Genomic DNA, 12,331 nt, shown 5'->3' on the forward strand with positions numbered 1-12,331 from the left:
CGGTGAGCATTGGAGCTGTCGCGTTTCACCGGTGTGTGTGTTTTTCTCTTTGACTCAGTCTCTTCCTCTCTCTCAGAAATAGTATGGATGCGCAGAATTTCCACAGTGATCCTGTACACTTAACCAAAGGAAACAGACAGCTATCCAGTACGATGGCGGTTATTATCACCTCTGAGCCTTCTGTCGTGATGGTTCAGGCTGCACCACCATTTCCAGGTATTTCGCGACCACGCAAGCCTTTGCGCTGCCTTCACAAACGCGGATGCCAGAGTGCATTTCCTGCGCGGTTGGGGCGGGACTCTTTAACTATTGATGAGGATGTAAGTGGACCACTTTAGCAACTCGCGTCTTCATGCAATCGCTCCCTGCTCCAGGAGAGACTGTGGCGGCGACGTCCCTGACCTCCTCCTGACCTCCTCTTGACCTCCTCTGGACGTCGCCCGTCTCTGGAAATCTCTTTCCGTCGCACTTTGACGCACGTTAAATCTTTATGATGAGCGTCCAGGCGTGCTGCCAAACCCTCGAGCTAAAGTTTCTTACATAAATGATTCACAAGAGTGGAAATGTATGTGGGATTGTGTACAAACACAGTTTGCACATGAGTGAGGTGCACGCGGCAAAAAAAGAGTGAAAAAAAAAAAAGCGCCAGGAATGAAGCGGAAGGAAATTCATTTGAAATCCAAATAAATATGTCAGCTCTTTCATTAGAACTCTGTTGACTGTGTCTCAGAAGGAAGAGCACCTTAGCTACTCTAAACGTACCTAAAGCCTGCGCTTCACTCATTTATATCTTAAAGCAAAGGTTTCGGGATCTGCACACCGGCTCGCATCAGCCTGGCCAAAGTGAAGCCAGCCACGGCGCCTCTCTTGACGCACAGAACACGGAACACAGGTTTCCTTCCATCCCAGCGGCAGGGCCGCGATGCGTGCGGTGAGCCGGGGGCGACCCTTACCCTGCATGGTGGGGCCTGAGGGCTCAGGAAACAGCGGGATGAGCAGGAGGTAGATGAGGTAGACGAGGGAGAGGCCGTTGTACCTGCACAAGCATGCTGTGGGGAGAGAGAGAGCGAGAGAGAGGGAGAGAGAGAGAGGGAGAGAGAGAGAACACACAAGACCATGCGGCACAGGGGTTACACGGAGGGAAGCGCCATGATGTCATACACAAGCTGTCTAAACAAAGCTTCACGTGGGTGGAGGATGGCTCTCCAGGGCCAAGCTGTCATTTGTGGGGTTTTTTGAGGGCGTGAGATGTTAATAAAAGTCTTAAAAATCGTAACAAACATAAGAGCTTCTTCTGTAGCGCTCTGAACAGAGGCGCAATGCTATGACGTGTGTGACAGGGTGATATTCCACACTCATTCCGGGGTCTTCCTGGGACAAGGCTGCAGGATAAAGAAAAGGGGAAAGAAAATGGAAATTGAATACAAAGCAGTTAAAGGCAGAGATTAGATTAAGATAAGTCAAACAAATGATCCCGATAGCCCGAACCAAAGTAAAGAATTCAAACGTGAGAAGAAGAGTTATGGCCCAAATAAAGCCCCTGTGTCACAGCAACGGTTAGTTATTATTTTCCTTGCAGCAAAACATTCATTTTATGACTACCATGTTTTGGAATGAGGATAAAAGAGAAACACAACATTCATCTCAGAGAGTGAAAATCTACCAAATCCGCAGTAAACCTTCCCAGTGTGCAGCTGTGTCTGAACAGGACTGATCAGTGTATGAAGGTCTGTAACACTGATATTTGAAGTTACAAAGGCTATACCTCCAACATATCAATCCAAGCCCAGCAGCAGGTATCGACAAGGAAATAAACTACATCTGCCAAAAATAAAGAAATGAACACATAGCTTCATTTAAACAGGATATATGAGCAAATTTTATATCAAATTTTATAAGAATTAATTTTTTTTGGACACACATATTTTCTTCAGACTGGAGTAGGTGGTTGTCTATGTGTTCAGATGAGAATAGGAACATACTTAAGACAGTGCAGTGTTATTCTGTAAAGGGGATTTTCATGGACTCAATCAACTGATATTGGCGATTTAGTGAATTTCGACAGCGTAACAATGTTTCCATCAATCTGCAGCTTGTAGCTATTGTTAAGCAGGAAGCGTGTGGACTGTTAGTTAAAGAAACACTCTGCTGTAAATCCAGTTACCACCCAGTGCAGAGACTAAACTACGCGCCAAAACTAAACCTACTGCCATTCCATCAGCAAACGTTTAAAGCCCAAAAGCAATTACATAACAACATAAAATACAACTAAAACTGCAGACAATGGCGAATAACCACGCTATGCAGAAGAGTTTTGGGGGCCGACTCCCGTCAAACCCACTGATAAACAGGGAAGCGGCACCAGTGAAGTGAAGTCTACGCCAAGTCCACGTCTTTATACCCAAACAGGCAGTTTGGAGCTCTGTTATGTTCAGGCGAGTTTACGTTTTCATAAATTGTTTTTGGAAGAAAAAAATCACCAACACTAAAAACATATTTAAATTCATAAACACACATATATTTGTCAAACTTATATTAAAAACATATCATAAAACAATGTTACTGTTTTAGCAAATATTTAACATGTTTAATGTTTAAATATGTTATGTTTAAGTGTCTAATAAAAACAAATTTAAAACAATGTTAATGTCAGACCACAACTGAGACATGTAAAGTCAAAGTTGTAAAGTTATTTGCAGTAACAGTTTCTGACAATACTCAGGTTCATTCATTGTTAGCCATGTTAGAGCGGCTAAAATGAACTTGGGTCGATTCTTTCCTCAGACAGACATAAGGAATTTCCTAAACAACGTTGTAAAGTGGAAAAAAAACAACAACTACAAAACTAATGAGGTTAAAATAGGAAATAAGCACCCACTAAATAGCATTATGGAAACCATTAAACATACATATATAATCACAACAGATGTTTAATCCAGCTGTAAAAGAATGGAAGCAGAGACAAATACCAGAAACACAAAGACAAAGAGGAGAATTTGACCCGAGGGAAACACTCAGACACTGCTTAGGCAAATGGGCCCATGTGGCAACTAAGCAATGTGAAGTTTAAATTTATTACAATCATATTTCGTATGGTTGTATACAATCATATTACAATAATTTATCCCCCTTTTTTGTAGCAGTCGCATGGACTCACATTCACCAATTAGTTCCTCATCACTGTTTAGTTTAATCAGATCAAGGTGTCTGCGCGTACCTTTGCATGGCCAGACCAGGTCTAAATACAGTGTGATGTGTAAAATGGCCTTATCTTTAATCTTTAATTACCTACAGCTGTTTTGTATCCTCCATGTGCCACAGGACAGAGAGGGGATGAGGTGTATATTATCTACCCTGTAAATAAGCCTTACTGAAGAGAGCTCATATGCAGTGCAAAACTTCAAATTCAAAACTCTCATTACCTACTGGAGCATATTTCCTCTCCTTTTCTCTCTCTCTCTCTCTCTCTCTCTCTCTCTCTCTCTCTCTCTCTCTCTCTCTCTCTCTCTCTCTCTACTTAAACTCAGTACAAGCAGCCTATTGCCTGTGTGCACATATGCTCATTTGCTCATAGAGATGCCCTTTTTTTAGGTTATGAAGAGCAGCTCCCCTCTTCCAGGAGTGCTACGCGTTTGTAAAGCGTTTGCGTTGCCAGTCCGTCGGCTCGTACAGCAGCCGAGCGAGGCTCGGTAAAACCACGTCTCGGAGGCTCTGCATCTGTGTGTGAGTCAGCCTGCTTAGTCAGGAACAAAAACAGGAAGCACTTCAGACAGCACTGGTAGGCCTGGTTTGGACTGGGTCTCGGGGGTTTCATGTACGGGCCACGTTTGTGCTTCGGATCAAAAGCCTGAGCAGGCAGATCTCCATTGACCCAACTCTCGACATGCAGCATTTGCAAACGTAGTAGCCCAACTCCAAAACCTGTTACATAATAATCCGGTTCTCTGAGAACCGGCTATGACTGTTGGCTATGCAGGCTATGACTGTTGTAATAAACAGAGTCCGGTCGAGAAGCGTTGAACAAAACAGCAGTGGCTTCAGAGTATCGGGCGGCTTTGATCAGAATAACCCAACGGGTCAACTCAGACTAAGCGACTAATCTGATCGGCGATACGTCAAGCCGGCGGGAGAAATTAACGCCTGTTGAAAAGGGAAAGTGACCTTTGCATTTACAGTCATGTGGCCTAAGAACATTTCTGTCACATCCACGTCCAGGAACCATTACTGATTATGATTTGACCTTTGCACAGGTCTCTAAGACTTAAACATCAACATCAAATGAACTGACATATTAAACCACATGTTTAAAAAGGCCGACCTTGATATGTTTTACGCAGACAGAGCAAACATATATGTACAGTCAATTAACATTGAGCACACTACCGTACATGAGGAAGTAGCAGTACGTTTACAGCCGTGCTGATAAACGCAGTCTTCAGACTACTGCAGTCCACAAACAAACAACGCTGCCATCAAGCCAGTCCCACTGCATTATCTCGGTATTTAACTTAAATTCAGTTTAGCCCAAATGTCTCACTGCCTGTAAACTATGGAACGCACAATTAACACAAACACCATCTCAGGGTGTTATAATGAATTACTTTGAGCATTCTCTATCAATTACAATCATCTGTCCATTATTGTACTTCTGGGGTAAATGGTGTCATGTCCTGTGTATTTCACAATAAATTGCGCCTCAGTATAGATATCTCATCATCATAAATAATGTTAAAAATTCTCACGCGAGCCATCGCATCTCACGGGTCTCTGTGTTCTATTTGTCTTCATTGTGCTTGTACGCGTCCTGTCATCTCTGTCATGTTTTTTTTTTTTTTTTTCCAGTTTCCACGGAACATTCCTGTGACTGACCTCTGATCATCACCACTTACAAAACCTCCAGTCATCAAATATTAAAGGTGTGTTTACGATAATGGCACTGCCCATTTTTCTCTCCTCCGATGCCGCATTATTAATTCATGCGGTTAAAACGACTTTCCAGCGATTAATGGGGATGCTCCCTTAGCTTCTCAGGACTGCTTTCTGAGGAAAAAGAACAGACTCCTGCAGCGGTCCGGCGATACATTACGGGCCTGCAGTGCTGAGTGGCTCTTTTGGAGGGAACGCGCCATGCTGCTGGTGTCTCACGCCCGGAGAGTTTGAGTATTAGGGGTATCGTGAAGTTAATTCTCTTTGGTTGTGGTCACCTGTTTATCAAATGATGTCAGCTGCATTATCACATTTACATTTAAGACGTAGTGCTGGCCAACTGATGCCTGATGGGTTATAAAAAAATAAATAAATACAGAGGTTAAAATAATAAAAGAAAACACACGACTTTTCAGATCAAACAACAGGCAGACTTCAGGTTCACTAACACTGCACTACTGGCACATACATTGTGAATCTGCTGTTAGAGTCTGTGTGACCAAAACCACCCAGTGACAGAAACCGCTCAATAAACGTCAATACTACATTTCTGGGGTACACAATAACAAGAACTGTGAATATGATAATATCCTGATACATCCTATCCTGGACTTCATGCCTTTGACCCCACATTTTTATGATTGTATTATCAAGTCTGATTCTAGCCTTAAGTCATTGGGAACTGGAGGACATGATTAATATCACAAATATTACATTGTATGCTACATTATATTATTAATATTACATCTTTCTATGTTACCCATATATGTCCTACATATTTTACCTAATCTTGAGTTGTTTAAAAGATTAAAGATTATTTACAGTATTGTGGCATCATTAGATATACCCTCTATACATAATCTCTATATATACCCTCTATATATAACCTCTATATATACCCTCTATATATAACCTCTAGCCTGCTACTGCTTTTTTGTTCTTATAACTCTTATCAAATAACAAAGGACTGTGTTGTAGTCAGATTGTACCTGTGGTTAGATTGTACCTGTTTACTAACTTAAACTAACAGCTGTACAATTACTATATATATGTATATACATAAAACCGGCCTTTTCTTTAAAATAAGGTGAATGCACATTAGCAAGAAATAATTATAATTAAGGAACAACCGCTTGGGTACAATAAGCTAGTTTGACATTTTTCTGAGAAGAAGAAAAAGTACTTTGTAATAATCGGTGTGAACACTAAAGCATAATGGTTGCTTGTATGTGGACATTATGACCGCTATACCTGTTGTTGGGTTAGACGCCTCCGATGCATTCGGTCCTATCCAACATCCAGTAGCCATACCTCTGATCCTGCACGAGCATCAAGACTTTTCTCCAGCACTGTCTTTTAATCCTGAACACCCTCCAAACGTAAAGAGCTTGAAACAAGGTTCACATTCAGCTGTCAGTGCGGCACTGCGCAGCTCCGCGTGGAGGAACACGAGCCTCAGGCGCGCTCGCCAAACACGCTCCGTGACTTATGTTGTAGTATTTATTGGGATTTTTGTTTGTTTGTTTATTTGTTTGGGCATAAATACATTTTACTGGCACCTTCACGCAGCGACAGCAACACTTAGACTATGTTTAGTGGTTGACTTTTTCAGGTTAACAGACCAAAAGACCCCTAAACGGTCCCATCACGAACAGACAGGTAGACGGTACTTTATACATCCCGGGGGAGAATTCCGAGCTTCAGCAACAGTGTACACAAACGACAAGAAACAAAGAGGATACAAAAACAACAAAAAACAGATATAATCACTGTTTCCATCTGAGGGTTTAGTACTCACTCACCTGCTGCGAGGCAGAATGGCAGTAACAGCCTGAACACCAGTCCGCACACAACCTCAGACGCCATCGCCCGTGAGCTCTGTCACGCAGCTCAGCTCAGTAACGTCCGACGGAAAGGTCCACGGTCCCGTTCAGAAATGTGCGTCTCCGGTCTCTCCTCATCATGCGCGCGTCTCTCTGAGCGCGCTTACATGCGTCCCGTAAGCGCACCGATTTATTTCCCGTTCCCCGGTTGCAGTCCGAGCTCGCGCACCCAAACGAACGACTTTCTCGGTCTGCAGACTTCACTTAGGGTCATACCTTTGTTTCAAGTGATAGCCTACTGTGGCAAAATGAAGATACACGAGAACAGCATAGTCTACTAATCACGATCAGTAGTATAGCAAAAACCTTTTATTACGCGTGCGCTTCCGTTCTCCGTTATTTCGTGCTGCCGGGTAGAGCGCCTCGCGGTCAAGAAGTTATCCGTCGGTCCTTTGCTCCGCTCACTTGATGCGCTCGATTCACGGAAAAAAAGGTCACTGTTTGTAGGTTAGCATCGGGCAAACATTTTTAACTCCTTTTTAATGCCACATAAAATGTCACATATTTTCTGGACTCCGTTTCAGAGACGACGCACCGCGCACCTCGGTCAAAAGTCCAGATCTGCACGGGCACAAATGTTGCCCACCCAGAGCCCAGTAGCAAACCACTTCACGTGCAGCGAGAAGGTCTGCGAGGCGGGACTAAAGGTCTCCGAGGTACTTCCACTCCGAAGCTTCATTTAAAATTCAAGGAAGATTATTGCTTAGTCTGTCTGACAGCAAGATTTATTTAATTAATACGGGCTAATGCAGAATCAAGTTTTGGACCACATTATTTTCCAGGGGATAATTCAAATCCCCTGTATTAGTCACCCGAGCCAAGGATGGTGAAAGAAGAGGAAAAGAATCTCCTAAGGCTGACAGTCTGGGGCTCTGCGAAGGCCCATCTGACAAGTAAAAGCACATTTGTTTTTGCAAATATTCCGGACCTGCTTTATTCACACGAATGTTTTTAAAGGAAGTTTATAAGTCACTATAAATGTAATATATTATAAAAATAAAGATATAAACATTCCGTGCAGCTGCCTGGACCTTTGACACAAGGCAAGTTAGTTCTACGTTTTCACGCTGTTTTTGACAAACTGACCCTACCATCAGTGGTTTGGGTCATCAAAAAAAATAAAAGGTGAGATTCTTGGGTCTAGATAAGGTTTCTCCAACGTTTGATCAAATCCAGTCTTCCCGAGTGTCAGACACCCTGCATCTTTGCAAGCCTTTATTTCTGGGCATGGTTGACAGTATTGGAAACCGATGTGGTCAACAGTTGTTGTTGTAGCCAGTCCGTCTCACAGTCCACCAGAACGTATATTCTAAGATGCTTTTCTGCTCACCACGATTGTAAAGTGTGGTCTATGGAGTTACCATAGCCTTCCATTCAGCTCAAACCAGTCTGTCCATTCTCATTCCTGCCCACAGAACTACTACTCACTGGAAGTTTTTTGCTTTTTGTACTATTCTGTGTCACTACTTTACAGACTGGTGCATGAAGGTCCCAGGATATTAGCAGTTTTTACAAAACACACTAATACTAAAAAAAAAACCCCACCAATACACAAATACACCATTACAGCAAAACAAAAATACACCAATACAACAAAACACAAATACACAGATACACCAGTACAACAATACACCAATATAACAATGCACAAATACAGCAATACAGCAAAACACTAATACACCGATACACAAATACACCAACACAACAAATCATCAATACACAGATACACCAGTACAACAATACACCAATACACAAATACACCAATACACCAGTACACCAGTACACCAGTACTACAATACAGCAATACAGCAATACACCGATACGACACACCAATATAACAAAACACAAATACACCAGTACACCAATACACCAATACTACAATACAGCAATACACCGATACGACACACCAATACAACAAAACACAAATACAGCTATACACCAGAGCACCAATACAACAAAACGCCAATACGACAATACAACAAAACATCAATACAACAAAACACAAATACAGCTATACACCAGAGCACCATTACAACAAAACACCAATACGACAATACAACAAAACACCAATACGCCAATACAACAAAACACCAATACGCCAATACAACAAAACACCAATACAACAAAACACAAATACAGCTATACACCAGAACACCAATACAACAAAACACCAATACGCCAATACAACAAAACACCAATACGACAATACAACAAAACAACAAAACACCAACACCTCAGCTCATCCAGCTTGCACCAACAAATATAATTTTTTTTTTAAAGAGAAAGAAGAAAATATCTAAATTGTCTTACAGTATATAATTTTATGTAAGTTTATTTATGCCCAAAACAAAATAATATTACAATTATATTAATAATTGAATAATATGTATTATAATTTATATAATATTATAATACTATCAAATATATAATATTTAATATATAATATTAAAATCCTATTATGTCTATTTTCTGTACTTTATTAATTTCCACAAATGCCAATAATTTCAAATGACTTTATTGAAATAGATTAAGCCTAATCTTGGACTAAATTGCTGCACCAGATTTGGATAACTTGCCCATTGATTATTATTTCTACATAATGTACTTTACATTACTAATTTCCTCTATATTACTAATTTACTTTACAATATGTTTAATGGCTTTTACTTATTCAAGGTAACAAATTAGGCTCACTGTAGCCTGATGCAAAGTTTGTTAAAACCCCATCCATAATACATTTCACTCATGTTAAATGGGCCACTAATGGTTTGGACTACAAAGAGAGCACTGACATTGTGTAGTGTTGCTTATACATTGTTTTAAACCTACTAAAGAATCACTTTCATAGAATTACATTATCCCTTTTTTTCATGAAAAGCAGTTATTCTACGGTGCCTAACCTCTCAATTACCTTTAGTGTCTAACAGATTCCTCATGGCTTATAATACGTAGATGGATTTCACTGTGTAGTTGAATTTCATTTAGCATCATAGCAGTCAGAAAACTGGACAGAACTGAAGAGCTCAGGGGTTCGATTGTAACTGATGGTTTCTGCCTCCAGCAAAACATGGAAAGCAAAGTATCTCCAGGTGGACCGACGTCAAAGGTCCCAGTACATGCATGGCTGCCATTTATACAGAATTTTCTTTTTATCTCCTGGTGGATTTGTGATGTTTGTCGACTTAGTACGTTGACACTGACCAGTTTGCATGGAAGGTAACGCTCCAACCAACCATGAAATGCAGCCCGCAGCCAATGATCCCATCCCCAGTGAACTAATCAGGATTCAGACCATCAGCATGAACAGCAGAGGGCCATGGCTGATTTGTGTACAACAGCAGTATCACCTCACTACCTGCATGTTAGTCAGAGTTACTTCACTCATCGGTTACTTCAGAACTGGCAGTGATGCCTGACTGGCACACAGTCAATCAATACAGAGCAAAGTGGCACCTATTGATGGATGTCCATAGTTGTTTTTTTATGACTATTGTCCAAAGGCCCCAGTCCTTGTGACTAACAGACAGGAAACAGGAAATAGCCGTCTTTTATTTATAATTCAAGAGCTGCTGAGTTAAGCTTTCAGGAAAAAATGGATGATGCTCTCTTGAAACCCCTCCCCTTCTATCGAGAAACCCCTCCCCTTCTCTCTGGAAACCCCTCCCATCAAAAGGCCTTTTGATCTACCCATAGTTTTGTCTTCCCCGAACGTCATGATGATTGAACGCAAGGATTTCATTTAACGGTAGAGACAGAAAAAGGCATTCATTGAAAATGATTAGCTACAAAACACATCATAACGGATCTGTCTATATAAGAGGATGTGTGTTGAGAGTGCCCATTAATGGCATTCATGTAAAACAAAGGGTTAACAAATCCAGACATTTTATTGTTGTGTAATGGAAGTATGTCTCTGGTATCTCAGAACAAAAGCTCTTAGTAAAAATGTTAAGGATATTTTAAAACATACAAAAGAAAATGTGAATTCAAGAGGTTGCTATTAATACACATGATTTCCACTAGTCCCATAACCAAGTGGGTTCCTAAACCACATAGGTTTTGAGGGCTCTCATGTCTTATGTTGAATCACGTCTCTGTAGTCTTCCTACTGAAGTTTAACAGGGGGAGTCGCACTATGGTGGACTATGAGCACTCGTAAAGATCCGACGTCTGAATAACCCCTGCAAGACGGCGAACGTGACTTCCCTGGGCTCTTCTTGCCACACGTCCCATCGTCGTAATCACCATCGACATCTTCATCATCGCCATCATTGTCCCTAAAACATTTATGACGTCCTGTTTAAGTTTCCATAGGCAGGATATATCCATCCTGCCCTGCATTACTGAAGCCATTACACTATGCAAATCTGCAATTAAGATTTTGCTGCGCAAGGCTTTTAACACAGTTCAAGGACTCGAGCGTCTCACCACACCCTGCTATATGACTCGAGCACAACTCTAGCTTCAGCACAAACATGAAACAGCTTAGTATACAGGTTTACTTAAAAGAAGAGAGAATGTTACTGAATAAAGGGATCTGACCTGAAATCAACCTTCAGAGGAAGCAGAGATAATTACTATGAAAAGAGACAAAAACCTCGGCACTGATAAGCTGCAAAACCTTGGCACTGATAAGCTCAGGAGGAGATTTCACAGGCCGGTCAACCTTCTTCACTGATTTAGATGGTTTCAAACAATTAAGGCCAACAATTTTGATGGTATGAAGAAAACATTACCATTGTTTACTCATAATATATATAGTGACTAAATACACACACACACACACACACACACACACCCCCACACACACAGAGTTCAATGATAGAATGATAGAGTGTTTCTTTTTCTGGGATATTTTTCACTAACAATGTACATTAAGATATGCAAGCCAACTCCAAATTGAATAAATGAAATCAATTGCTATTGAAAAGTTGAAAAGTTCCCCACTGTGTGGAACTTTTCAATAGCAATAACATTCATTAACCATTTCCCACCGAAACCAGGCTGAGGAATTTTGTGTAATGCGTCTGGAGTGGAATTCCATATCTCATATTCATATTATTCTTTAATAAACAGACCTGCTTGTCTGGCTTCAGTCTCCTGCCTCCAGGGAATGTATACTGGCAAATAATCCAAATGACTCTGATTACATTAAGATACCTGTTCCGTTTTGGTAAGAGGCTCTGATGGGCTGCGTTTAAGGGAAACTATGCTGTGATTAATTGAATTATATGGCAATCTCAACTCCAAGCACTCTGCTGACTGGACAAAACAGGAGTTAAAATGCAAGGCAGGTGAACTATTGAGTAAATTGAATCATACAAGTAATCATACAAGTATGGTGACATTTCCAGTTGGACAGTCAATATATCATTGAAATATCCAATGGTTTAACCTATGGAAGAGACTGATGGACTGTATTAAACTGGCTGACTGATAAAGCGTTATAAACCGTGTCAAAAAATCATACAGTAGCCCCCACGTGGTGAGTGAAGGTATGGTAACTATGGAACACTCAGTAA

General features: G+C 41.0%; 1 protein-coding gene across 1 annotated transcript in view; it reads right to left on the bottom strand.

Annotated features, from left to right (window-relative positions):
* The window catches only part of piezo2b (piezo-type mechanosensitive ion channel component 2b), a 64,954-nt gene extending 57,567 nt beyond the window's left edge, over positions 1-7,387 (bottom strand). Inside the window, exons 1-2 of the mRNA XM_081722976.1 lie at positions 6,729-7,387; positions 954-1,049 (exon numbers count right to left, since the gene is read on the bottom strand). Of these exons, the coding sequence (XP_081579102.1) occupies positions 954-1,049; positions 6,729-6,792 (160 nt within the window). The 5' untranslated portion in view covers positions 6,793-7,387. The remainder of the gene's footprint in view (positions 1-953; positions 1,050-6,728) is intronic.
* Positions 7,388-12,331: the final 4,944 nt, after the last annotated feature.

The sequence above is a fragment of the Electrophorus electricus genome, chromosome 11 (genome assembly GCF_041902795.1).
Source record: "Electrophorus electricus isolate QZ-2024a chromosome 11, ASM4190279v1, whole genome shotgun sequence".
Taxonomy (NCBI): Eukaryota; Metazoa; Chordata; class Actinopteri; order Gymnotiformes; family Gymnotidae; genus Electrophorus; species Electrophorus electricus.